The 23,623-nt window shown below is 34.1% G+C and overlaps 4 protein-coding genes across 6 annotated transcripts; all 4 read right to left on the minus strand.

Annotated features, from left to right (window-relative positions):
* Nucleotides 1-629: 629 nt before the first annotated feature.
* LOC121218259 (pentatricopeptide repeat-containing protein At1g77405) lies at nt 630-3,407 on the minus strand. Of its 2 annotated transcripts, none has more exons than XM_041095168.1 (2): nt 1,633-3,407; nt 630-1,119 (listed from the first exon to the last, which is right to left on the minus strand). In XM_041095168.1, exon 1 carries the CDS (start codon nt 3,057-3,059, stop codon nt 1,713-1,715), a length of 1,347 nt encoding a protein of 448 aa, XP_040951102.1. In that variant the 5' UTR covers nt 3,060-3,407; the 3' UTR covers nt 630-1,119; nt 1,633-1,712. The 2 variants fall into 2 exon arrangements, with proteins under 2 accessions (XP_040951102.1, XP_040951101.1); XM_041095167.1 differs by having other exon boundaries at nt 1,213-3,275.
* Nucleotides 3,408-12,109: 8,702 nt separating this feature from the next.
* On the minus strand, nt 12,110-12,882 carry LOC107900018 (uncharacterized). The gene is made up of 2 exons (XM_041095170.1): nt 12,653-12,882; nt 12,110-12,615 (listed from the first exon to the last, which is right to left on the minus strand). The coding sequence occupies exons 1-2, from the start codon at nt 12,754-12,756 to the stop codon at nt 12,237-12,239; spliced, it is 483 nt and encodes a 160-aa protein (XP_040951104.1). The 5' UTR covers nt 12,757-12,882; the 3' UTR covers nt 12,110-12,236.
* Nucleotides 12,883-13,417: 535 nt separating this feature from the next.
* LOC121218260 (replication factor C subunit 4) lies at nt 13,418-17,173 on the minus strand. Its single transcript, XM_041095169.1, has 12 exons — nt 16,941-17,173; nt 16,782-16,860; nt 16,586-16,665; nt 16,109-16,231; nt 15,931-16,000; nt 15,768-15,841; nt 15,478-15,598; nt 15,331-15,393; nt 14,868-14,927; nt 14,409-14,534; nt 14,246-14,329; nt 13,418-13,807 (listed from the first exon to the last, which is right to left on the minus strand). The coding sequence occupies exons 1-12, from the start codon at nt 16,982-16,984 to the stop codon at nt 13,703-13,705; spliced, it is 1,029 nt and encodes a 342-aa protein (XP_040951103.1). The 5' UTR covers nt 16,985-17,173; the 3' UTR covers nt 13,418-13,702.
* A 559-nt stretch (nt 17,174-17,732) lies between these two features.
* LOC107901386 (cyclin-A1-4) lies at nt 17,733-22,294 on the minus strand. 2 transcript variants are annotated; one of them, XM_041095172.1, is made up of 11 exons: nt 22,059-22,294; nt 20,917-21,259; nt 20,648-20,706; nt 19,845-19,937; nt 19,459-19,592; nt 19,238-19,313; nt 19,076-19,152; nt 18,967-19,000; nt 18,559-18,708; nt 18,274-18,408; nt 17,733-18,012 (listed from the first exon to the last, which is right to left on the minus strand). In XM_041095172.1, exons 1-11 carry the CDS (start codon nt 22,260-22,262, stop codon nt 17,947-17,949), a joined length of 1,371 nt encoding a protein of 456 aa, XP_040951106.1. In that variant the 5' UTR covers nt 22,263-22,294; the 3' UTR covers nt 17,733-17,946. The 2 variants fall into 2 exon arrangements, with proteins under 2 accessions (XP_040951106.1, XP_040951105.1); XM_041095171.1 differs by having other exon boundaries at nt 20,648-20,784.
* Between the last annotated feature and the right edge of the window lie 1,329 nt (nt 22,295-23,623).

The following is a 23,623-nucleotide window of genomic DNA, read 5'->3' on the forward strand; positions in this document are numbered from 1 at the left end:
CTAATCGAAATATTTTGTTATCTCATTTGGTTGATGAGTGCAAGAAGCTCTTTTATTCGATGAGTTCTAGCTGCTGGAAACATATATTGCGGGAAGGGAATAAGTGTGTACAGATACTTTAGCGAGTGTGGGCAATAACCTTCATTTGTTGTTTCCATTAGATGAACTCTATGTTTCTAAGTTTGTTTTTGTCTATTCTAATCCTCCTGACTGTTTACATCGTTTTCATTTAGATGATGCTCAAAGGGTAGTTATGTATCAAACTCTATGTTAGTGTTTTTATTAATAAATATGTTACTTTTCCGACCAAATGAAAAAAATATTGTCATCATCTATAACTTGTTCAAAACGTCTTCAGTAGTAAGATGTCCCTTAAGCAATGGCTCAAGTCTTGTGGATCAAATGCGTTGAGAGAGTTTGTCCTCTATTTAGTCAAAACCCAATATAACTACCAAATCCAGAGGTCCAATCAGAAAAATGAATAACCTTGAAGCGGTTACACCTGATATGTGAAGAACAACTAGAAGCACATATAGTGAAAGAAAATCAAAGGTAAAGCCAGAAATAAATAAGGCCCTAGATCAAATTATGCCTGAAAATTTTCTTTGAGGAATTTAAGGCAGTGAAAGTGAACATCAAGAAAACAGAGTTTACATACAGGTAATCAAGTACTAGTGGCCCGCAAAGTTATCAGAATCTTTGGTAATTTCACCTAATCTATAAACAATAATTCAACTTATATAAAGAACCACAATTTTTTTAGTTTAATTCCATTGAAATTTAGAATTCATAATATCAAAAAGCTATGGAGAAAAGCAAGAAAAAGGAAACATTTACACCTTTCTATTCCCATAACAGCACTTCTATTGTTTTTTCCTCCCCTTGGGAAACCAGTAGCATACTTAGTGATAGCCACCACCACTGTCGCCACTGCAGCCACTGCAGCCACCCTCACCATTGTTAACGCCTGCCCCACAAGCACGGCCAGCTGTCGTGCCACCATTTACACCTACTGCAGTAATGGTTGCCCCTGGATTAGCAACACTTCCACCATGCAGTGGCCTCCACGGTTGTCACCAGTGCTTTCACTTTTCTTGGACATGCATATGAAGCAGAAAACTGACCATAAAAAATAAAGTTACAAGGACAAAAATAAATATTAAAATAAAATAAATAGAGATAACAAAAATGGCAAATGTGTTCATCTCTTACTGGGGGCTTGAAGTATAGTTTCTTTTTGTGCAAGCAACAAGATATATGAAATAATGACAGTCTTGATGAAGCCAACTAAACATCCTAATATTTGAAGTGATTTCAACTTGGCCATCAGCCCATAATTAGCATCAAAGGTTTTGACATGCTTAGTTCAAATTCTTGTACACAAATATTTTGTAGTATACAAGACCATACAATAGATGGACAACTTGGAAGTAGGGGAACTCAGTAGAAACTGATATGAAAAACCAAAATGCATGAATGTTTTGCAGGTGAAAAAGGTTCCTGAGCCGCAACAATGAGAGCATTATTCTCCAACAATAAGACCGTAAGTAAAACCAATGATAATTTGAAACTTCAAAATCTGCGGAAAGAAAGTTCCTCCACCATCCTCGTTATTCACTCTGTAATACTTACCACCAGAGTGCCCCAACAATCGACCGACTTCTTGTCTGCTTTGCTTTACATGGTTGAGCATAAATAGCTTTCCTTGATTGCTAAACTTCCTCCACCATCCTCGTTGTCCGTATGTGACTTGTTATATGTTTCACTTTCATAACTTGTCTACATCTGCTGCCGATACCATCTCTTATTCTTTTATGCATCTCGTCGTCGATCAAATTGGCTGCTCCTACTGAATTCAGTGCATCACAAACTAACTTATATGTATACTCTCTTGGGATAGATCCCCCTCTGATCAACTCAAAAAGAAAACCCTTGGCCTCCAACACCCTTTCAGCTTCACACAGAGCATGTATAATCGGAGTATACGAACTATTTGTTGCTACGCCATGATTCATCCGTTGCATCCTCCGCATCATCTCAATACCTTTATCGATCTCATTAACAGCACAATAGTACCTAATGAAAGAATTATAGGTGATCCGGTTTGGAACACAATTCCTTTTATTCATATCTTCAAAAAGTTCCAAAGCCCTTTCAATTCGATTCGTCTTACAACAACCATCAATCAAACAATTATAAGTCACAACATCAGGGACAAAACCCTTAAACAACATCTCACGAAACAAGTGATTCGCCTCATAAAGCCTCCTTCGAATTGCCTTTCGACATCCTGTTTGCATACTGAACTTACAATAAGAACTTATCAAAATTGTATATGTATACACATCGGGTGGACATCTGAAACCTGGTAATTCCATTTGTTCCAACAAGAACCTTGCTTTATTAAAATTCCCAACTCTACAAAGGGCACGAATAATCATATTATATGCAAAAACATCAGGTTTGCAATGATATTGCTTCATTCTAAAAAAACAAGCCAATGCTTCATTAACTAACCCTTCTTCTCCTAGGACTTTAATCAAACAGGTGATAGAAGAAGTAGTAACAAGACTCCCATTATCAATCCTAGACATTTCCTTTAGAAAATCCCAAAGACCCTTCAAATTATTACCTTTAGCCAAAACAAAAGCCATTTCTTTACAAGTTTTCTCATTATGAGAAAACCCGAAAAACTTTTCCACCCATAAATAGAATTCCATTGCTTTATATAGTCCTAAAGCTACCCTTTCGGGGTCTCTATAAGCAGCAGGCCCAAGGAGAAGAACATTATGGGAAATCTTAAATTTCTCTTGTTTAAGGTTTCTTTGCTTTAAAGGAGCACGGTGGCGGAAGCCTTTTTGACGGCCAATGGAACGAAGGGATTGAAAAAAGAACTTGGGAACGGATCTTAAGATATCTGAAACTGAATCAGTTGTCCATGGATTTGAAATTGTTGAAGAAGCGAGTTGAGCATCGAAGGGTCGGTTTTGAACCATCATTGACATTACCTGGTGGACTATGCCATCGGAGCTGCGTTGCAAAGGCTTTGTTGGAAACATCTTTCTACTGAAGTTTGCTCAAAAAATTCAGTTCTTTTGCTTTCAATTTCTTCAGTGGGTGTTTGAGGTTTTTTTTTTTTCTTTCACATAACAGCTAAAGAATGATACTTATTATGCATTGCAATAGAAATCTTGTGGAGCTGCATGGCAGAAACATAAAAGCAGTGTAATGTTTGAAGTTAAACAGCGAAGATAAAAGCCCATGCTGGGTTACAACTTAAAGGTTAGCTTTATTTTGGTGTTTGTAAAAAAAATCTAAACCTAAAATATCAAAAAAAAAAAATTGGTATGTTAGATTTAGTTGCTTTATTAGTTAAGTTTTCGATTTTGACATTTTAAATGAATTAAGTCATGATATTGAATAAGAGTATAAAATTTTAATGAGTATTTGATTTTCACGAGCTGCATTTTGGTGCATTAAGCACATAACACGTACACAAACCAATTCTTCAACTATATCTAACTCAGTCTGACTAGTTAATAGGACATCAATGTTCAATTCCATTTACAATTTAATACATATATCATTTATCAATCATATTCACTATTACAATCCAATCTATTAACATATCAAATATATTTCATAACATTCAATACATTTTCAAGCAATTCATGTTATTTTACATTTTATTCATTTAAGTCCTCACTCTCAGCAATTCACATTCCAACTCAATCCAATAGGTCATATTATTGCTATATACACCTTGACATTCCCAAATGTAGATATAATGAGAATGCAATCAATTAATACGACCATAAATCATAAATTTAAAAACCAAAGTTTTCGATTACTCGTTTTCACTTTTCCTTTCCCTCTCAAAGGTTCTGCGTTGACTTTAGCTACGTACATTCACAAAACACATCACATAATCAATTTCCAGTTAATTCAAAATCAAATATCAATTTATACATATTTTTTAATTTATTCAATTTAGTCCCTAAAATCGGGACAAGCATAACTTCCAATCTAAAACTTCAGATTAAAATTCGATTTCACATTTACTCATTAGGCACCTTCTACTTTCTATTCCTACCAACATTTCATAATAATTTTTTATTTTATTCAATTCAGTCCCTAATGTATGAAACTAACAATTAAGCTTTATAATTTAGTCATTTTCTTAAACTAAGCTTAATTTCTATCAATTTCACATTTAAATCATTCAATTCTCAACAATGGCAACTTACTAAAATTTCACCAATTGATCAAATTAATCCATGGAATGGCTAGGACTTACTTGTAATTAAGGTCGAATGTAACTTAGGTTTTTTTAAGCTTTCTTCAATGGTGGACGATGAGAAAGGTTGAAGAAGATGATGATCCATCTTTTTCCACTAACATTTCCTATTTATATTATGGTTAATTTTGATTAATTAACTTAATCATGCTTAATTAGGCTTTAATATTTAATTAACTTAAAATAATGACAATTAACATCACATCTCACTATCATCCATTTAAAATGGGTTTATTTGTCATTTTAATCCTTTGTATAATTGATATCTAAGTCCCCAAGCCTTATTCTAATTAAAAATCTATAGCGATTAAACTTTTTCAATTTAATTAGTCAAAAATTCGGCTAAATTACTAAATCAAATTTCAATTCATCAACATACTAACTTCGTAAATATTTCTATGTAATATTTACGAACTTGGTTTACGAAAATGAGGTCCTGAAACTGCATTTTTAGACACCGCTGAAAATCGAGTCGTTACATCATCAATACTCACTACTCCAAGTATCAGTACAACACTGCTGACACTGTTCATTTTTGCTCTTTGGAGAAATTGTACCGATACAAGTTATACAAGTATCGATACTTCTTTGTAAGGGACCTAAATCATGCCCAAAACATTCATTTTCATGCTATGATCAATCCAATTCATTCCCAAACATCCATCAACTAATTTAAACCTTAAAACATCTCAAAGTAACATATATATCATCATATGTTCAAGACATAACCAAACAAAATTTCCTACACTACCATATTCTTCAAGCTTATTTAAGTTTCTTTCACTGATACTCATAAATATCCTAACAATACCTATGTACATGTTATAACTAATTCCAAAATAAATATTTTATATTCACTTTTAGACATTGAGATGTGATGAGATGTGTTGAAATTGAATCCTCGTTAAATGCTTCAAATTAATTTTTCACCTACGCGTTAGAAAAGAATGATTAAGCTTGTAAAAGTTTAGTAAGTACATCGAGAATTTAAACTTACCATTATCTTAATTAAATTTAACATGTCAATACTTTAAATATAACATAATGAATTTAGCTAAATAATCATTAAATGTTTATTTTCACTTGCAATCTTACCATATTTCACTTACCAATTCACTATTGATTTCACTTAACACTTTTCGTTTTCCCCATAGTAAACTCAATTGAACAAGCAAGATATGTAACAGTCCGTTTTTAGTGAAATTGGAACATGATTTCGGGACCACAAATTCGAGACCGAAAGGAAAATTATTTTAATATTAGGTCTGCATTATGATAGAAATGTCGTATAAAATTTTCGTTAAGAAAATTTTACCGATTATATGTTTAATTGATAAAAGGACCAAATTGCATAACATGCAAAAGTTGAATTCTAGTAGCTAAAATAGCTATGAAATTCAAAATCAGAGGTCCTTATATGGAAAATAGACCATTAAGAAGAGTTAGTAGATAAGTATGATGATTCGTTATAGGAAAATTAAATAAAGAAAAGGACTAAATTGGAAAGATGAAATAATAAAAGATGATAAATTAATTAAATAAGAAATATCATCATTTTATATCATCTTTCCCAAATTAAAACATAAAAACCCTAATGAGAACTTGAGCTCTAGCAAACTTATTTGGCTCAATTAGATCCGGATAGACCAAATACGGAGTTAGATTAAGGAAAAGAGAAGGTGTTGGATTAGTAGATTTTGCGTACACGAACACTTGTCAAGTTAAGTTCGTGTAACTAAATTGTATAACTATATGTTTGAATTGAATGTTATGTATGTGTGTTGTGAAATTGACATGTATGAAAATCAGACACATATCTGACAATGTCCAACAAATATTAAGTCTCATTTGAATAAATGAAATTCGATGGATACAGGGTTCTCAAATTAGTTGTGGTCCTGCATGTGTTGCGGACACACCACAACTCAAAAATACGTCCCGTTATTAGCTCTCGTGAGCTTTCCGTTATATGGTTCTTGCGAGCTTCCCGTTAATAGCTCTTCGGAGCATCCCGATTGGTTGTGATCTTACATGTGTTGTAGACACACCGTAGCTCTTATGAGCGTCCCGATATATGGCTCTTCGGAGCTTCCCGATTAAAGGCTCTATCATGAGCTTCTCGATTAATTGGCTCTCTGAAGCTTCCCGATATTGGCTTTCTTGAACTTTCTTGATATTGGCTCATATGAGCTTCCCATTAATGGCTCTCTAGGGCTTCCCATTAATGGCTCTCTGGAGCTTCCCGTTACATGGCTCACATGAGCTTCCCGTTATGTGCTCGTATGAGCATTCTCGAATATGAATTGACGGATTATAGATTTATACACTTTGTGTGTACTACCCGTGTATCCATCGATATTTTAAATGATTCAACGGGCAAAATCCTGACATGAGAAAATATATGAATTCGAAATGAATCATTATCTGTATATACTCGAAATACTTGGGAATTTGATGTTTGATGAGCTCATACATGTTTCTTGATATTCATGTGAAATAGATGACTAACATGTTTGGTAAAGTTATGTGTTTAGGCTATTAGCCAATTTGCTTTGGATGTATTTTTGTATGCTTACCTTATATGTAAATAAATGGTAAGTTAATTTCCCGTTATACGAACTTACTAAGCATTAAATGCTTACTCTGTTTTATTTCCTCTATTTTATAGTACTTCAAAAGCTCATTGGATTGGAAGATTGGTGGAGATATCACACACTATCCATCAGCTTGTTTCAGTATATATATAACAAACTCATTATTGTTATAATGACATGTATAGGCCAATTAGCCAATTTTGGCAAGAAAATGTTTTGGTTGTAACTAGCCATTGGAATGGCTTGTGATGAACATGTTTTGATGTGAGTAATGGCCTTATCAAGTTTAACGTGTGCTAGTATAGTTGAATGATGGTTAATTTATAAACATGTTGATGGTTGGTCTAAAATTGGTAAGTAAAGATTCTTGAATGGTTGTGGTAATATGTTAAGTAATAAGCTTAATTTTGGTTTGGTTGAATGCCTTATTATGGTCTATTGATGTCTAAAAATGTTTGGTTAGGTGATGCCAAGTTTGGGTGAGAAATGTGGCCTTGGAAATGACCTAGCACATGGGTGTGTGTGACACACGGCCTAACACATGGGCGTGTGATTTGGCCGTGTGTCCCCTACATCTTAAAATTTTCAAAATAGATGCTCAAAATTGTTCACACGGCCTAGCACACTGACGTGTGGCTTGGCTGTGTGACCCAAGTCAGAGAGCACCCTAATTTGGACACAGGCTGGAACACGGCCATGTGCCCTATTTCGAATGCCCACCCGGCCTGAGACACGGGCGTGTCTCTTAACCATGTGAGCCACACGACCTGGCCACACGGGCGTGTGTCCCCTGCACCTTGGAAAAATTTTAAAGTTTTGCGAAAAATTTCTTGAGTTCCCGGTTTAGTCCCGACTTGATTTTAAAGTGTATTTTGGGCATCGATGGCTCATATAAGGGACAATATGATTGATTATGGTTGATTTCTGATATGAATGAGAAATAATATGAAATGTTTGTGCTTGATCTGTAAACTCTAGTAATGCTCTGTAACCCTATTCCGGCAACGGATATGAGTTAGGGGTATTACAAGATATACAAAAAGAACATTGAAATACACCGAAGCGCAGAATCACTGAAATGCTTCGAAGAGCCACAATCACTATGTTGCACTGAAGTGCCACAATCATTAAGTTGCACCAAAGTGCCACTATCACTGATTTGCATCGAAGTGTTACTGTCGCTATGCACGCTGAAAGTTTCCTAATTGTATGTAATCTATATCCAACATGTTCGTATCTTGTCTACTTGGGCATTTATATTGTCATTTTCATCACTATCACTTATCAATTAATAACATATAAAACTTTACACTCATAACAATTTAGTCCTTATTTTCATGAAAATAAATATTCATTAAATTATCACTTTAATATCACTTAGAATTAAATTCACTATCATGAACACTTTGTTTAAACTCTCAATTCAATTATTTTTATTTCACACTTCTAACTTTTACACTCTTTGCAAACTAGTCATCTTTACATCAATTTCACTACACTTAACTTTACAATCTTTTCAATTTAGTCCTTGCTAACATATAATTCAATAATCACTTTATTCTCACTTCAAAATACATTTCATTTCCATATATCGCTTCATTTAAATATTTTATTACAATATTTTAGTACACAGTCACTTTTGAATATTTTATAATTTAGTCTTTAGCAATATGAAATTTCATAACCACTATAAATCCACTTCAATATGACTTTAATTTTAACTCACTACCATAAAACACTTCATTTAAGTCCACTAACATATTTATTTATTTCACATATAAAACTTTTGTACACCTTGCAATTTAGTCCCTTTTTTACCAAAATTCCACTACACTTAATATATTCACTTTATCATTGAAATTTATTTCATTTCAATAATACTTCTTATTTAATTTCATAATAAATATAATCATATTCTCAAATAATTTAATCATACAATCATTATAACAACTTAAATGTATCCTACACTTAGATTTAATTGGGTAAGACAAAATTCTTGGAGTACTTACACTTAAATTCTTGGATTTATTTCCTCTTTCCTTCTCTCACTCCTTTGCTACCTCTTTCCTTCATCAACCCTTTGACAATCACTTCTCTTCTCTTTCACTTTATTAACATACCACGTACACATAAGTTTGAATGTTGCTCGAAAGGTTAAGATGTTGTGTAGTTATTTCCAAGCTATTAAATTCCAGTACATCCCTATGGAAGGTAATATGGTGGCTGATTGGCTGGCACGAACTTGTCCGTCTAGTGCGACTGAACTTGAAATCATTGCTTTTCCCATGTTTTCTGTTAGAAAGTTTCTTTTAGAAGATAAACTAGGAATTTCTACATGTAATATGTTGATTTAAGGCTTTATGTACCTTCTCTTTTCTATAAAAAAAATATTATTTTCACACACTTTGAATGAAACTAATAGGAAATCCGTGACAAAACCTCATCATTCTTACCTTGCTTCTTTACTTCAAACCCTTTCTTATATTTTCTCTCTCCTCCAAGATGAACATATTCTCTCTTCTCATGAAACCAAACTTGTCATAAAGTTTCTCTATTGATTTTACTAAAAATCTATAGAAAATTTTGAAAGATTTGCTTGATTTTGTTAAAAATGGTGGAAAGGGTCAAATTATAAAAGAAAGAAAACTTTCCTTTCATAAAATGATGATGGCGTTGGAAGAGAAGAAAGATGGAGAGAACTCTATCATATTCTCTTATAAAAATCTATTATATAATTAAAATATTAAAATATATCATAAAAATCCGAACATAATTATTTTCATCCAATGGACCATATTCATAATTTTCATCAAAATCCAAGGGCTTAGAATGTGCCATAATTTATGAGAGTTTTTCTCATAAATATCAATTTATGAAATGTCTATTTTGCCCTTGAACTTTCTCTCCATCCTTCATTTACGACACTTTCTTGGTATATTACACCTCTAATCATTCGTCTATTTACTTTCAATTCAATTTAATCTTTTATACTTTTAATTTTCTCACTTTTAGCCCAACACTTTTCACTTTCTTAAAATTTAGTTAATACTTCAGATTTATTTTTCTCAATACACAAGTATCTTCAATTCCTTCTGGTATCCAACTATCTTCCTATTTAACATTGATAATTTCTATTTTATTTATTTCAAAACTTCTAACACGTGTGGTTTTGTATTAGCCTATTCCTGTGTCAGGGGACTTCAGGGATGTTACATGTTTAAAATTCAAAAAAATTATAAAAAAGTTCATAAAAACTCAAAAAAAATAGCATGAAGTACATGTGGATTGTCATTCGAGATGCAGTTTCTAGAATTTTAATGTTTTTGTTGTTATTTCCTTTAAAAAGGCCAACAATTTAACTCTTTTTAAATGGTTGATGGTCAAATTCTACTTTTTATTAAAGTAAAAAGTCAAATTTAACTTTTAGAAAATTAATAATCAAATTAATAAAAAATATAAATACCCATGTTTAAATTATTAAATTATACTTCGTTTATCAAAGTTCTTATTAAAGGATCTTTACTTTTGACCATAAAATATGTTTTAATATTTGTCAAAACGATATTGAATAGTTAACATCATATTTCAAATTCCATCATTAAATATATTAGGATTTTTCATTATTAGATATCATCTAAATTTGGGCAAATTACAAAAAAAAAAAGCCCTATTGTTTTAAAATTTACCGAAATGGGCTCGGTATTTTATTATTTACCGGAATAGGCCATTTTCCCCGAAATCGCGTCCACGTCAGCGCGATGTCAGGGGACGTGTCAGAACATCGCGTCCACGTCAGCGCGCTTTGCTTACCTGGACACAAATAGCGCCTACTAGGATGCGATTTGCTGACGTGGCATGAACAGTTTATGTTTTTTAGCTTGGAAAACTTTGAAAGGTCATAACTTTTGGCTCGGTTGTCCGATTGAGACGATTTTTTTTATTTCGAATAACTTTTTGAGATCTACGCGCTGACAAACAGCCGAAGGCGGTTTGCCGTAGTTTTCGTCAAAAAAAATCTTTTTTTGCCTCTAAATTTTGATTTTTTTGGTTTAAAATTGAATTTTGAAACATTCAAATCATTATTTTCCTTATTTATTTGAAGTAAACACCGATTTTTTTTACAGAATTGTTGTATTATTTTTTCTGATTTGACACGTGTATATAATAAGTCCGATAAATCGTTAGAACGTAAGTAATATAATTAAGATAATAACAATATTTCTATAATATGTGAATTAATTAGTTTAGCTTAGTTGGTTAAGATACTTGCTCTTTTCCCTTAGTACCTTGGTTCAAATCTTGTTGGTAACAATTTTGAATCTTTTTTGTACTTGTTGCTATTGATGTAATATTGAAGAGTTAATTGATTAAAAAATAAATACAAGTACAAAAAGATTCAAAATTTATTTTTTCAAAATACCAAAAAAGCCCTATATTTTTAAAATTTATCGAAATGGGCCCGGTATTTTATTTTTTTGACCGTTGGGTACTATTCACGCGCAGGCCGAATTCGCGTCCACGTCAGCGCGAGATGCTGACGTGGAAGGAAATCGCGTCCTTGAGAGTGCAATTTCCTTCCACGTCAGCATCTCGGGCTAACGTGGACGCGATTTCCTGACGCGTACCCTGACATCGCGCTGACGTGGACGCGATTTCGGGGAAAATGACTCATTCCGGTAAATAATAAAATACCGGGCTCATTTCGGTAATTTTTTTTAAAAAATAACTTTTATTGGTAAATTGCCCTCTAAATTTTGGAGTTACTCCATCTTGGATTTTTGCTTAGCTTCGTATCATTGGCTGTTTGATATATGGTGGGTAAAATATTATCAATATATTGTATTAAGAATCAGATTATATTTTAGTTTTTAATTAAAAAATGAGTAAATTAATCAGTATACATTAAACTAAAGAATAAATTGGTCTTCTATTAAAAAAATTATTCATTTCTACTGTTAAAAACTTATTTTTGTACATCTGAATGAGGTACATGTGACACGCCAAGCGTCACTGTCTAATTAATTTGTAGTCATGTCAATTTTTAACAATACAAAGGAATAAAATTTATAACAAAAAGGACCAATTTGTTTTTTGATTTAACGTATAAAGACTAATTTGCTCATTTTTTAAGCAGATGAGATAAAATACAATCTAACTTCTAATACAAAGGCTTTTATGATACTTTTACCTATATGGAAAAATGGTAACTAAATTTAACAGAGAATCATGAAACCTCAATTAATGCAAGTCATGATTGGTTGAAGAAGAGCTATGCCAACTCTATTTTTGTTTTTCTTTTCCCCATAAAAAAGGGCAAACCTAGCCCATTCAACATCAGCCACGAGTCAAGGCGATGACCTAAAAGATAAAAAGGAAGACACCGGTGAGCCATAGAACGGTGACAGTGACTTCCGACTTGACACCAACCACCGCGACAGTGTCTCAAGATCAGAAACATAGTCGGGTTCAGATTTTTGGCTCCTCCTCTTGCTTCCTTTTCGCCTAAGCAATGGTGAGGGGAAGCATCCGTGTGAAACACATTCAAGATGCACTTGGACAGGTCGATCAAACCGCCAACGCTCGGAATGGGAACGTGGTGTAGACCTAAAAGAATGAGTTTGGGGCTCCGAAGTTAGGAGCAAGTAGGATCCAGCAGGTGAAGGTTTAAGCTTTTGTGGAGGACAAAGTGGTCCTGATAAATTTGGTGATGAACGCTGGTTGTTTATAAAAGGTGAGGGTGGTGGTGGGCAATGGAGGCAGCGGAGGTTGCTGTTTTGGGTTCTGTGGTTGTTTGGGAACACCGGGTCTGATCTCCCACTTAAAAGGAACAGCCCCTGGCTTTATGAAGGAATTATAAACTGCCATTTCTTTAACCGAAAATAACTACCCAGAGTAACTGAGACTTGATAAAATATAAAACAGAGCTTTGATTATATACAGAGTGGTGGTGTTTCACCTTTATATATATAGTTGGGGTGATGAAGGACAACGTTCAAGAGGGATTAAAGGCATGAAGGTGGGGCTGGTAAGCTTGATGGGTCCAACCGCTTATTTGAATTTGACCCTTTCTGGTTCATTTAAATACCAGTTTATTTTACAATCTCTCTTTTATTTTAAAATTTCAATTTGATATTCAACCATCTTGAGGTATACGATTTAAACATCTGTCGGCACTTAGACTTTTCAGCCTACAATTCCAAAATAGGAGGGATATTTTGCTTTGATTTGGGATGGATTGTGGACTTTGGAACTCTGGGTTTCTTTTTGAATTGTCAATTTAGAATGGTAAAAGAATAAAAACTCTCAAATCTCTATGTTGCAAGGGGGCAATCTTAGGCATCAGAGACCAGACCAATTGACAAACCCGGGACAGTGGTAATGTGCTATGGAGATTTGAATTTTAGGGGCTCCAGCAGACATTATAATTGAGAGCTCCACTAATAATATTTTGTTCTTCCCTTCAAAATGTCAGTACTTGTCATCAAATGCTATGATATCTGTGACAAGCCTGTTGCAAACGGTAGGATTAGCTTCGAATGGAGAACAATCTTATTACTCTGGCATGCAAAAAGGAGTGCTAAAGACTCATCGCCTATAGCAATAGACTAGAGACAAGTTAAATAGAGAACTAACACAAAATCCATGTTAAATGACAAGAGATTCAAAAGGATGGACCAATCTATGACAATCAGGCATGACAGAAAGTTTGAAAAGCAGGTTTGTTGCAATATGTACCAGTTTACAGTCCAAAGGGTTGAAGAATCCCTCCTTGTCTTCAAAAGTATCTGCCATCTCACACTGGGCTTTCCCGCTAAGTTTCAAAAGAGAATTCCTGAGGCATGTTAGACAAAGCTCGCATTGTGTTGCTGGCCATATCCAGCAGCTGCAAATACTCATCCGCACCATCAACTAGACGCTGCATGCCAAGGATGAAATATAAGATATATACCAATAAACTGATTATACATATAAGTAAATATTAAAGAAACAATGGACAAGAGGGGAAGAAAATATATTGAATGGCCACCTTTCAAAGTACTCTTTTAATACAATGCAGTTAGCCATGTTTAATAGGTCAATTTTCAATCAGTTAAAATATAATGGAAGGAATAACTCAAGCAGAATTCCTTAAAGATAGCAGAGTTATGCAGATGCAAACAAATTTTAAAATCTACGCCCCTGCCATATCTTAGCTTTCATGGCTGGCTAATGCTAAACAACCCAAGAAAAACATCTTTCACACTAAGCATGATTTTGATAGAGAAAAAACATGCAATTTAGTAATCTCACTTCTGCTTCTATAACTACCAAAACTAAGAAATGTCGACGAGCAAACTTATGTAGGAAAAGTAACCTTATCTGCTTCAGCCAAACTCTTGCAAATTCTAGCTTTCTGCTCATCTGGTACATCATCTGCCTCAACAACCACATCAAATAACTGGAATAACCATTACATTAGTATCAGATATATCTACAAATTAGAAATGGTGACAAATCATGGATCAAAAAAATCAGACCTGAGAAAGCATCTGAGAAACTGGATAGCCTTCTGCAATTACATTATTGACTTCCTTGTTTGCCAAATCAAAGTTACCACTTTTGCATGCAGCATAAAGTGCTTCAACAACTTCCACAGGGATAACCTGATATATAGAAATTTAAGCATCAAGACATGCCAAGGTCAATTAAATAGAACAAAAATCTGAAAAAGAGAAGGTGCCTTATTGTAATTTTTTTTATTTCGCTTTCTTCGTAAAAAGGGAGTTAAAATATTCAAGCAAGAAAATGTTGCATCAAAGGACAATTTTCTTAGTTGTTTCATCAATAAAGGTAGCTAACACAGAGTGACAGAAGGTATAGATGTCCAAATTTTAAATCAGACAAAAGTATGAAAATATATGATAAAAAAGGAGGCCCTAGTTAAGAATACGCACTGCCACTGCAAAACCTAAGTGTCAATGAATCATATAACTTACCCCCGACACACTAAGTAGATCTTTGGAAGAAATTGATGATCCAAACAGGCGTGCAGCTCCCTGAAATGTTTCATAACACAAAATTCAGCACCAACAACAGGATGAAAGATTCCAGTTGGCCAGCATGACCAATAAACAAATACAAGGAACATATCATAGGAGATGAGCATGATAAAAATGTTATTTCTAATGGTTCCAGGAATCAGTTATAGATCATCATTTTGACCTAAACCATTACAGCTGCAAAGTAGGAATTGAGAGCTAAACCCTTCTTGGGGAAAGTATTATTTACAAGGCAGCAAAACAAACCAAAGCCCAACACGCGAGGCAGTAAGAGAAAACTGGATCAAATTGCAACAAGTATACAATCATATTGTCAAAACAAAACACAGTAGAAGAGCAATGAGACTTGGAACAACATATTTCCAGAAATAATGAGAATGTATTGTAAACCAAGGCTTACCTGCAAGTACGTAATAGCCCGACGAAGATCACCCTGTGAAATGGAACTTAATGTTGAAAGCGCCTACAGTGAAACATCATATGTTTAGTAAAGAGGCCATTTAACAAACAATCACTCATACAACAGCTTTAAGACACCAGTTCATACCTCTGAATCTAAATTGAGGCCTTCTTGGTCACATATGTGCAATATACGACTGCTCATGATTTCATCTGAAAGTGGCTTGAATCTGAACTTGGCACATCTTGAAGCAAGTGGCTCTATGATCCTATGAAAATTCAATAACATAATGTCTAAGAATTCCCCTCCGATTCTCAAATTTTCATTGTGATTTACAAGTCAGTTGTAGCATTAAAGTGCTAAAAATTTACCAGATTAAACCTGTGGTTAAAAGGGTAAAAAGAAACTTGAGGAAAAAATAAAAAAAGAAAATATACCTGCTTATGTAGTTACATATGAAAAAGAAGCGTGTAACTTTTGAGTAAGTTTCCATGGTACGTCTCAAGGCATTCTGCAGTGAAGTTTAAGTGAAATGAAATTAACATGTGTCAACATGAATTGAAAAATACCACAAGGACTACAAAGAAAAAAGAAACATGCCTGAGCATCTTCTGTCATCGAATCTGCTTCATCAAGAATAATGATCTTGAATGGTGGGCAGGGATAACCCCTAGAGAATACAAGGGAAGAAAAACATAATTGGTACACTAAAAAGAAGCAAAGAAACAACAATCAATCAAACTAGAAATCTTATTCACCAGAAAATAAGAGGGCATACCCCTGACGCTGAGCAGATCCTACAGCAACAGCAGCAAAATCTTTGATCTTTGTACGAACAACATTGATCCCACGGTCATCGCTTGCATTTAGCTCCAACACCCTAGATTTGTAGAGTTCAGGTCTGCAAAAATTGGGTTTCAGTTGGATTCAGACAAACTGAAGTTAAAATAAAAAAAAATCTTAAGTGTAAAATTGTAAAATGAAATGAAAGATCATCATAAACTCTACAATCAACAACTATTAAGTTTAAAATAGTAAAAAGTCTGGAACATATAAATCAGCAAAACTACAGTGAAGCATTACACTAATAACAGAAACTTAAAAGTTCACCAATGAGTAATCTTCAATTCAACACTAATAGTTAATCTAATTCACAATTTTTCCATAAAAAGCTTAATCCGAAATGAAGGGTTTAAGTCAAAGTTTCACTTCCGTAAAACAACAATTTTACCCAAAAAAAATAAAGGAAGAGTACCCAAATAGCTGGTGGGCAATGGCGAGAGCGGTAGTGGTTTTGCCAGTGCCAGGCGGACCGTAAAAGAGCATATGCGGGCACTACCAAAAAGGAAAATAATGTTGAATTAGGGTTTTTCAATGTAATCAAAAGAAAAAAAAAAGAACTCATGAATATATATATATATTTAAAAGGAATGAAAGGGGAGAGAAATTACATTGGCGGTCTCGAGGGTGTTGGTGAGAACTCGAACAACCTCGTCTTGATGTGCCACATCTCTCACTTGCTTTGGCCGACTGAGACGAAACTAAAATCTTTACCATTTTTGTAAATAAAATAAAAAATAATGAAAGTGAGAGAGAGTAAGAGATAATACTATTTTTCAACCCAAGGTTGGGAGCTCTGCAGTACTGGCGCCATTTTCGTCTTGCTTGCCTGTTTCTTGCCTTGCCTGCGTTTAAAGCGACTTCTCTTTTCCCTCTTCTTTTTCCTTTATATATTATTTCTCCTTTTCTGTTTCCCGCTTCTTGGGTTGGGTTTGGCTTGGGGATTAGATAGATAGAAGGATGGCTGCTATTGAAATAATAATAATAACTAGATTACATCATATCTACAATTAGGGCGAAAAATATATGAAATAATTTTTAAAAAAATTTATTAATATATAATGAAATATAATTTTGATTAAAATGATAATGTCAAAATATTTAAAAATTATAATGTTTTAGGTTTAAATCCCTATTTTCACAATATCTAAAAAGCATCAAATAGATTGCTTTAATTAAGTTTAAAAAGATTCTTCCTTGTTAGAAACATGTTTTAAATAATTTAACCCTGTTAAAAAGTTAATTTCTCATTAGAAACATATTTTAGATAGTTAAAAAAAATAAGAAACAAATAAACTTTAAATTTATAAATAAAAAAATTTTGAAGCAAATTTTTGAAAAAAATGGCATCAATAAGATCTGTGATTATGAACTTTACTTTTACATTTTTTTACAGAATTATAAAATTTATTCTATAATAATTTATAATAAATTCTTATTTATTGGCAAATAAAAAATTTCAATAAATTCTTATTTTCAAAGGAAAAAACTTATAAATCCTCCCGAGTCTAACTCCATAGATGTTGTCGATCATGTACATACGGAATCGAGGCGGTAAACTATTTAGTCAACAAACAAATTCATGATGAAACTGTTTTTCAGACAAGACAAGAGTATGGAATTGAAGTACTTCACTAGCTCAGCAGCAGCATCAAAGATGCTTTTTCCCAAAAATGGAAGCGAAATAAACATCCTATTTTCTAAGCTTCAAAAATTCAACGTTTTTACATCTAAAAACTATTATATCCAGCAAAAATGAAACACTCTACTACTTGCTCACACATCTTGGAAAAACTCCTCCGGTATTGATGCAGGGCAGTACTTCTTTGCCACAAATTTGTACTGATGCAGACAAGATAAAAATGTCGGACCATATCAGATATTAGAATAATGAAATATCAGGTTCACATTAACATGATGAAACTAATCAATCTATTTCTCTACAAGTTACACAATCTCTTAGTCACAAGGTGTGTGAATATGTATATGTATAAAGTGCATGTTTACAGGTTCATAGTGTAGGACTTTACTGAAAACTTACCTCAACTGTGTAGAGCATTGTCGTAAACATTTTTGAACCATACAGATGGAGAAACTACTCACCTTGTGTTGACTATACTTCTCTCTGATTGCTGGCAAATTAGCACCACCACCATTACGGCAAAGATGATGCAGAGCCTTAACACAGTTCCCAAAATCAGAGGGCTGGTATAGCGTGTAATGCCCCAACATAGAATCCTGTCCAACAAATGAAAAAGAATAGACATATATCATCTGAGAGAAGTTATACCAAATTAGACAAAGTCAATCGCCATCAGATAAGAAAAACATATAGCTGAACAAGTCAGTACATAGTATAGAACGAATAAACTATGCCTGAAAACATACCCAAGGTTTTCTTGAAGGAGAGAGTATAAATCTGGCCAAGAAAGCAGCAGAAGCAGCTATTAGAGATGGAGCATAGTGAAGCATAGTGTATTCAAGAAGTGATAACTCTGCAATGTAGTTGGCCAAACATTCAAACTGCAACAATTGAACCTACAGAAGGCAGCCAAATATCACTGTCAGTGATCATTGCGGTTTTTTCACATCATTAGGTAAAACAGAGATTAACAGCAAAGCGTGATGACTTGAACACTGCAACGGTTCCCCCATCTTGTTATATTTTTTAACTAGGGTACCTAGGAATCAAAGATCTACTAGTACAAGTTTGCATCCAAATATATTGCAAACTGAACCTAGTAGTGGAGCAAAAATAAAAAGGAATTTAAATATGTTAGTCCATGAGAGAGATACCTGATTGATCATTTCAGCAGCACAAACAAATTGCCTGGCATTTTTCATGAATCATTTCAATAATAAATTTATAAATTGCACATCGTATGGAAACAGAGGGAGGCATTACCTCAGGAAAAATTTAGTTGTTGGGACTGTCATTTCAAACTTCAAGTAATTCAGCACAGAAGATTCCATTTGCAAAATCTGCAGCAGCCAAAGCAGGGAAAACATGTTCATGTAGATTGTGGTGAATAAAGAAGAATGGAAATAATCCTAAATGGAACCTGACCTCATCCTTGCAGTAAGTGTTATCAGTAACATAACAGAACTCTTCCACTTGAGGTGCAGATACCTCCTCATATTTACTGGCATGAAATAACCTTTTTAGTTAAAATCCTCTTCTCACCAAGCTACATTTACCCACACAAACACACAGGACGTAAAATACACATGCATGCACGGAACATTAAGTGAGAACTGAGTTCTCAAGAAAGAACCATGAAATCTTACGAAGCAATCATCATGCAGGCAACTCCAAGCAACTGCAGCTGTTGCCTGTTAATTGAATTGCCAGAAAGATAACGATCAATGTAATTCACAGTCAAAAACAATGTCTCAGGTACAAGCCTGTATTCTTCAGTTACCTACAGTTGAAATGATGAGGTAAGATCACTGTTCATATAAAGGAGGGGTGGGAGGAAACTGCACAATAACATTTAAGTTGCAGGTGTTTAACAATATTGGCTGTGGAATTTATCCTAATGCAATGAAGCATCCCACTTATATAGTTGAAGTGGCCATTAGGATACAAAGATATCCCTGAAACAGTAGCTCGAAAGGGTAATTTCTTGGATTACATAAACAGCCCTAGTATTTGGCAACCTACCATAACTTACCTCCACCAGCCAATCAATGAGAATAGCTCGCATGTTGGCATCAATATCTTTCTGGACCATATCCATGAAGTCTGTAGAAAGCCTTTTTTTGGCCTACAAAACACCAGGAATAGGATGAAACATATCAAGCAGGAGTCTTATAGCAAACATAGAACATAAGAAGAGTCATGTTATTCAAAATTCGACAAATATAAATACATGCTATTTCTGCATCAAATACAATACAGTCAATCCCACTTTGAACAGCATAACAAAGAATGTACTAACAACAACAAACTACACCATAATCCAGTTGACCAATATCCCAGTTTAAGACAATAAATTAATAGCCACAACTTTGATAGGGTCACTTCCAGGGTATATGAATATTTAATTTTTAAAAATGATAATAGATATGCACATCCTCAACTTCAAATAGCCTCCGGTTCAAAAGTTAGATAAATCATTAATCAACTGAAATATAATCTATTTGAACTTGAGGAATCAAGAATACAACTGGCCGTACATACTGTATGAATCACTATTTTTTTCTTAACCACAAACGAGATTGTTATCACTTGTCAATACCAAAAGTACAGGCATAAAAAGAAGCAAATTCAGTTCTACATACCTAAAAGTAAAAGTCTAAAAGATTATTAGAAAGACAACTAGAAATAAAGTAATACGCTTGTTTTCTAGGTACTGAAAATATTAATATAAAAATATATTTGATTCTTTTTTAGCGACTCCATGTATGAATATAACTAACAATGAAGCAAACAGCTCCTCAATGGCATGATGAAAAAGAAAAAAGGACGGTATACCTCAGATGCACGCGAATTCTTATAAATGACATGAACACTGGGTGAAAAAAACTGTGGATCTGTGGAAGACACATCAACAACAAAAGCATCATCATTTGGTCCCATCTCCAAATGTATGTTTGTCTTGGAAATCTTTCCTGGGTTGGCGTAAAGAACAGCATTTTCAGGCCAAAAATATTAATGCTAGTAATTTTATTTTCCAAATCAAGTCAATTGATTGAAATATTTTGGCCTAAACTAACATATTCATCATGAGATATGGAAAGGACCTTCTTTCTGTGTGAGCTCTGATATGTACAGATTGTCATTTGCCTTTGTCTCAATCGATTCAATTGCTGATACATCCTCATTCTCTAAATATTCAAACTTTGGACTCTCCAAGGAATCGCAAGTAGACATTGTCTCATCCAAAGAAACGGAAGCACAAGGTGATCTGCATGGAGAGATATCCATGCTGCTTTGCAAAGGAAGTGCTGAAACTTTTGTTGTAGGGTGATCATCTCTTGTACAAATAGTATTTATACAATAAACACCATCAAATGATTCCAAACTCGGAGTGGTAGGCAAAGTAGGAGTTTCCTTCTTCTTGGCAACTTTGGAGGTACAGGGAACCTTCAAAAGCAAATGTAATTAACCTTCTGACTTTGTAGAAATAAGAATTGAGTTCTGGAGATAATATCGATGATAAAGTCACAAATTTCACATAGAAGTTTGTTGGCGAGTAGATCCAAAGTTATGAAACATTTAAGATCAAACAAATGTAATTTACTAAAATGATAAATACAGCCATAACAAATGTGCAATTACATAGATGCATTCCTTTGGATCAATCATGCATCAACCTTCATCCACCTAGAAAGTTAACTCAGACCTCATAACCAACTTTTGTTTGCTAGGACTTAGGAATGATGTTGAAAACACGATTCTTCATTTTTTTTCCTAAAGTACCAACGCTTTGGACAGATACTCAACACCTCAAAGGGGACATGGATATGCGGTTTTGACCCTTCAAACATAAGAAACATCGAGAATCTTAAATGTTTCTATCAAACACATACCAACATCCAACAACACCCAATTTCAAGTAACTTACAAAATTAAGAACATATTACCTCATTTCTGTTATGATTAAACAGAGGAAAATGCTTTATACTTACAAAATTAAGAACATATTACCTCATTTCTGTTTATGATTAAACAGAGGAAAATGCTTTATTGAACCAAAAGTTAAAACTAAAAGGTAAATCCCTTTTCATAATCTTGTAAATACATCATCTACAAGTAACAACTTGACCGAGAATACTCTCGATCCTATAATTCAAGAAAGAAACTCGCAAAGGAAATAAAAAGAAATTAATAAGGAAATAAAAACATTAAAAAAGAAGAAAGTAGTGGTGGAAGAATAACGAACCATGGGTTTTGAGTGAGTAACCATGGCCCGTGACCCGCTTGGAAACCCATTCCTTTGGTTGGTTATATCGCTAAGAGCGACTCTCTTCTTACTAAATTGTGTCTTCGCAGCACCCATCTTTTTGCTCTGATTCCCAGTGATCGAAGGCTTCTTCGCCGTCGATGATGATGACGATGAAGCCAAACGCCGATTTCGTGTCGACATCAAAAACCTAACCTTAACACGGTAGTACGAAATGAAACGAGAATCGGTTACTTGGTTCAGAATCAGAAACATGAGACAATTAGGATAAACTTTTGAATGAAGGAGTTTCTTTGGATTCTTAAAGGATTTGTTGAAGGAGATTAGAAGGGAGCGTTTTGACGAAGATTTCACTGAAGAAAGCGCGAAAAATATTGCTTGAAAGGTTAAAAAAAAAACCGATGAGTATTATTTTTTCACCGTGTTTTATGATAAGAGTTAAAAAGGCAAATTACAAAAGAAAGCCTTTTTTTTTTATTTACTGAAATGGGCCCGATATATAATTATTTACCGGAATGGCCTAATTCATCGAAAGCGCGTCCACGTCAGCGCGATGTTAGGGGACGTGGCAGAAAAATACGTCCTTGAAGAAGCGTTTTGCCTACGTGGACAGAAATCGCTCCCTCAAGGGCGCGTTTTTCTGCCACGTAAGTGCTCCCTTGGGGACGCGTTTTGCCCGCGCCTGAACAGTATCAACGGCTACTTTTTTTACCGTTGGTGACCCTCCTAACGGTAAAAAAAAACTATAAAACCCCCCCTTTCATTTTTTTTCACAACTAAATCATTTCTCTCAATTTCTCTCAAATTCCTCTCAAATTCCTCTCAAATTTCTATTTAAAAGAGCTTTAATTTTTTAATTATTTTTAAAAAAGTTTTAAATTTATTTTTTGAATTTTTTTAAATCGTAAAAATTTGTACCAATTTAGCAATGGCCGGAGAATTGATTCGTCTTGATGACAAGCATATATCTGTCGAACAAATGAAAATGGTAAGTGTTAAATTTAATTTTTAAATATTATTTAAGATTTTTTTATTTATGCAATTTTAAATAATTAATATTTTATTATTTGTTATAAAAGTCTGTAGATTGGATATTGCAATGTTATATCCTTAATATGCATGGTCCTCCATCACCATTGGTAAAGAATTACTTGCGAGATGCGTGTTTTTGGCACGTGGCGATGGTAGGTCGGGGATGCAAGTTGGACCCCAAACTTATCAGTGCGTTGATTGAGAGGTGGAGACCCGAGACGCACACATTCCATATTCCATGTGGAGAGTGCACTATCACTTTGGAATATGTCAATTTGCAATTGTGATTGCCGGTGGACGAGTACGCAGTCACCAAGTCTGCTCAATCTGGTGATTGGGGAGCGATATACTACGAGCTTTTGGGCGCTATTCCGGAGAATATTAACGGAGGTCGGATCGAGATGGGCTGGTTACGAGACACATTCCCGAATCCTGATGATGATTCAACCAAACTAGAAAGAATATGATATGCTCGGGCATACATTCTTCAATAATTGGAGGTTATCTGACGT

Source organism: Gossypium hirsutum, chromosome D06, assembly GCF_007990345.1.
Source record: "Gossypium hirsutum isolate 1008001.06 chromosome D06, Gossypium_hirsutum_v2.1, whole genome shotgun sequence".
Taxonomy (NCBI): domain Eukaryota; kingdom Viridiplantae; phylum Streptophyta; class Magnoliopsida; order Malvales; family Malvaceae; genus Gossypium; species Gossypium hirsutum.

Coding starts and splice junctions, on each gene's coding strand:
- LOC121218259 (XM_041095168.1), bottom strand. CDS start 3,059: ATGTTTCCAACAAAGCCTTTGCAACGCAGCTCCGATGGCATAGTCCAC.
- LOC107900018 (XM_041095170.1), bottom strand. CDS start 12,756: ATGGCAGTTTATAATTCCTTCATAAAGCCAGGGGCTGTTCCTTTTAAG. Junction 12,616..12,652: donor AACCCAAAACAGCAACCTCC/GCTGCCTCCATT, acceptor CTCACCTTTTAT/AAACAACCAGCGTTCATCAC.
- LOC121218260 (XM_041095169.1), bottom strand. CDS start 16,984: ATGGCGCCAGTACTGCAGAGCTCCCAACCTTGGGTTGAAAAATA. Junction 15,842..15,930: donor CGATGACAGAAGATGCTCAG/GCATGTTTCTTT, acceptor ACTTCACTGCAG/AATGCCTTGAGACGTACCAT. Junction 14,928..15,330: donor GGGCTATTACGTACTTGCAG/GTAAGCCTTGGT, acceptor GAAACATTTCAG/GGAGCTGCACGCCTGTTTGG.
- LOC107901386 (XM_041095171.1), bottom strand. CDS start 22,262: ATGTCGACACGAAATCGGCGTTTGGCTTCATCGTCATCATCATCGACG. Junction 18,709..18,966: donor CTGCTGAAATGATCAATCAG/GTATCTCTCTCA, acceptor TGCCTTCTGTAG/GTTCAATTGTTGCAGTTTGA. Junction 18,013..18,273: donor AGAAGTATAGTCAACACAAG/GTGAGTAGTTTC, acceptor TGTCTGCATCAG/TACAAATTTGTGGCAAAGAA.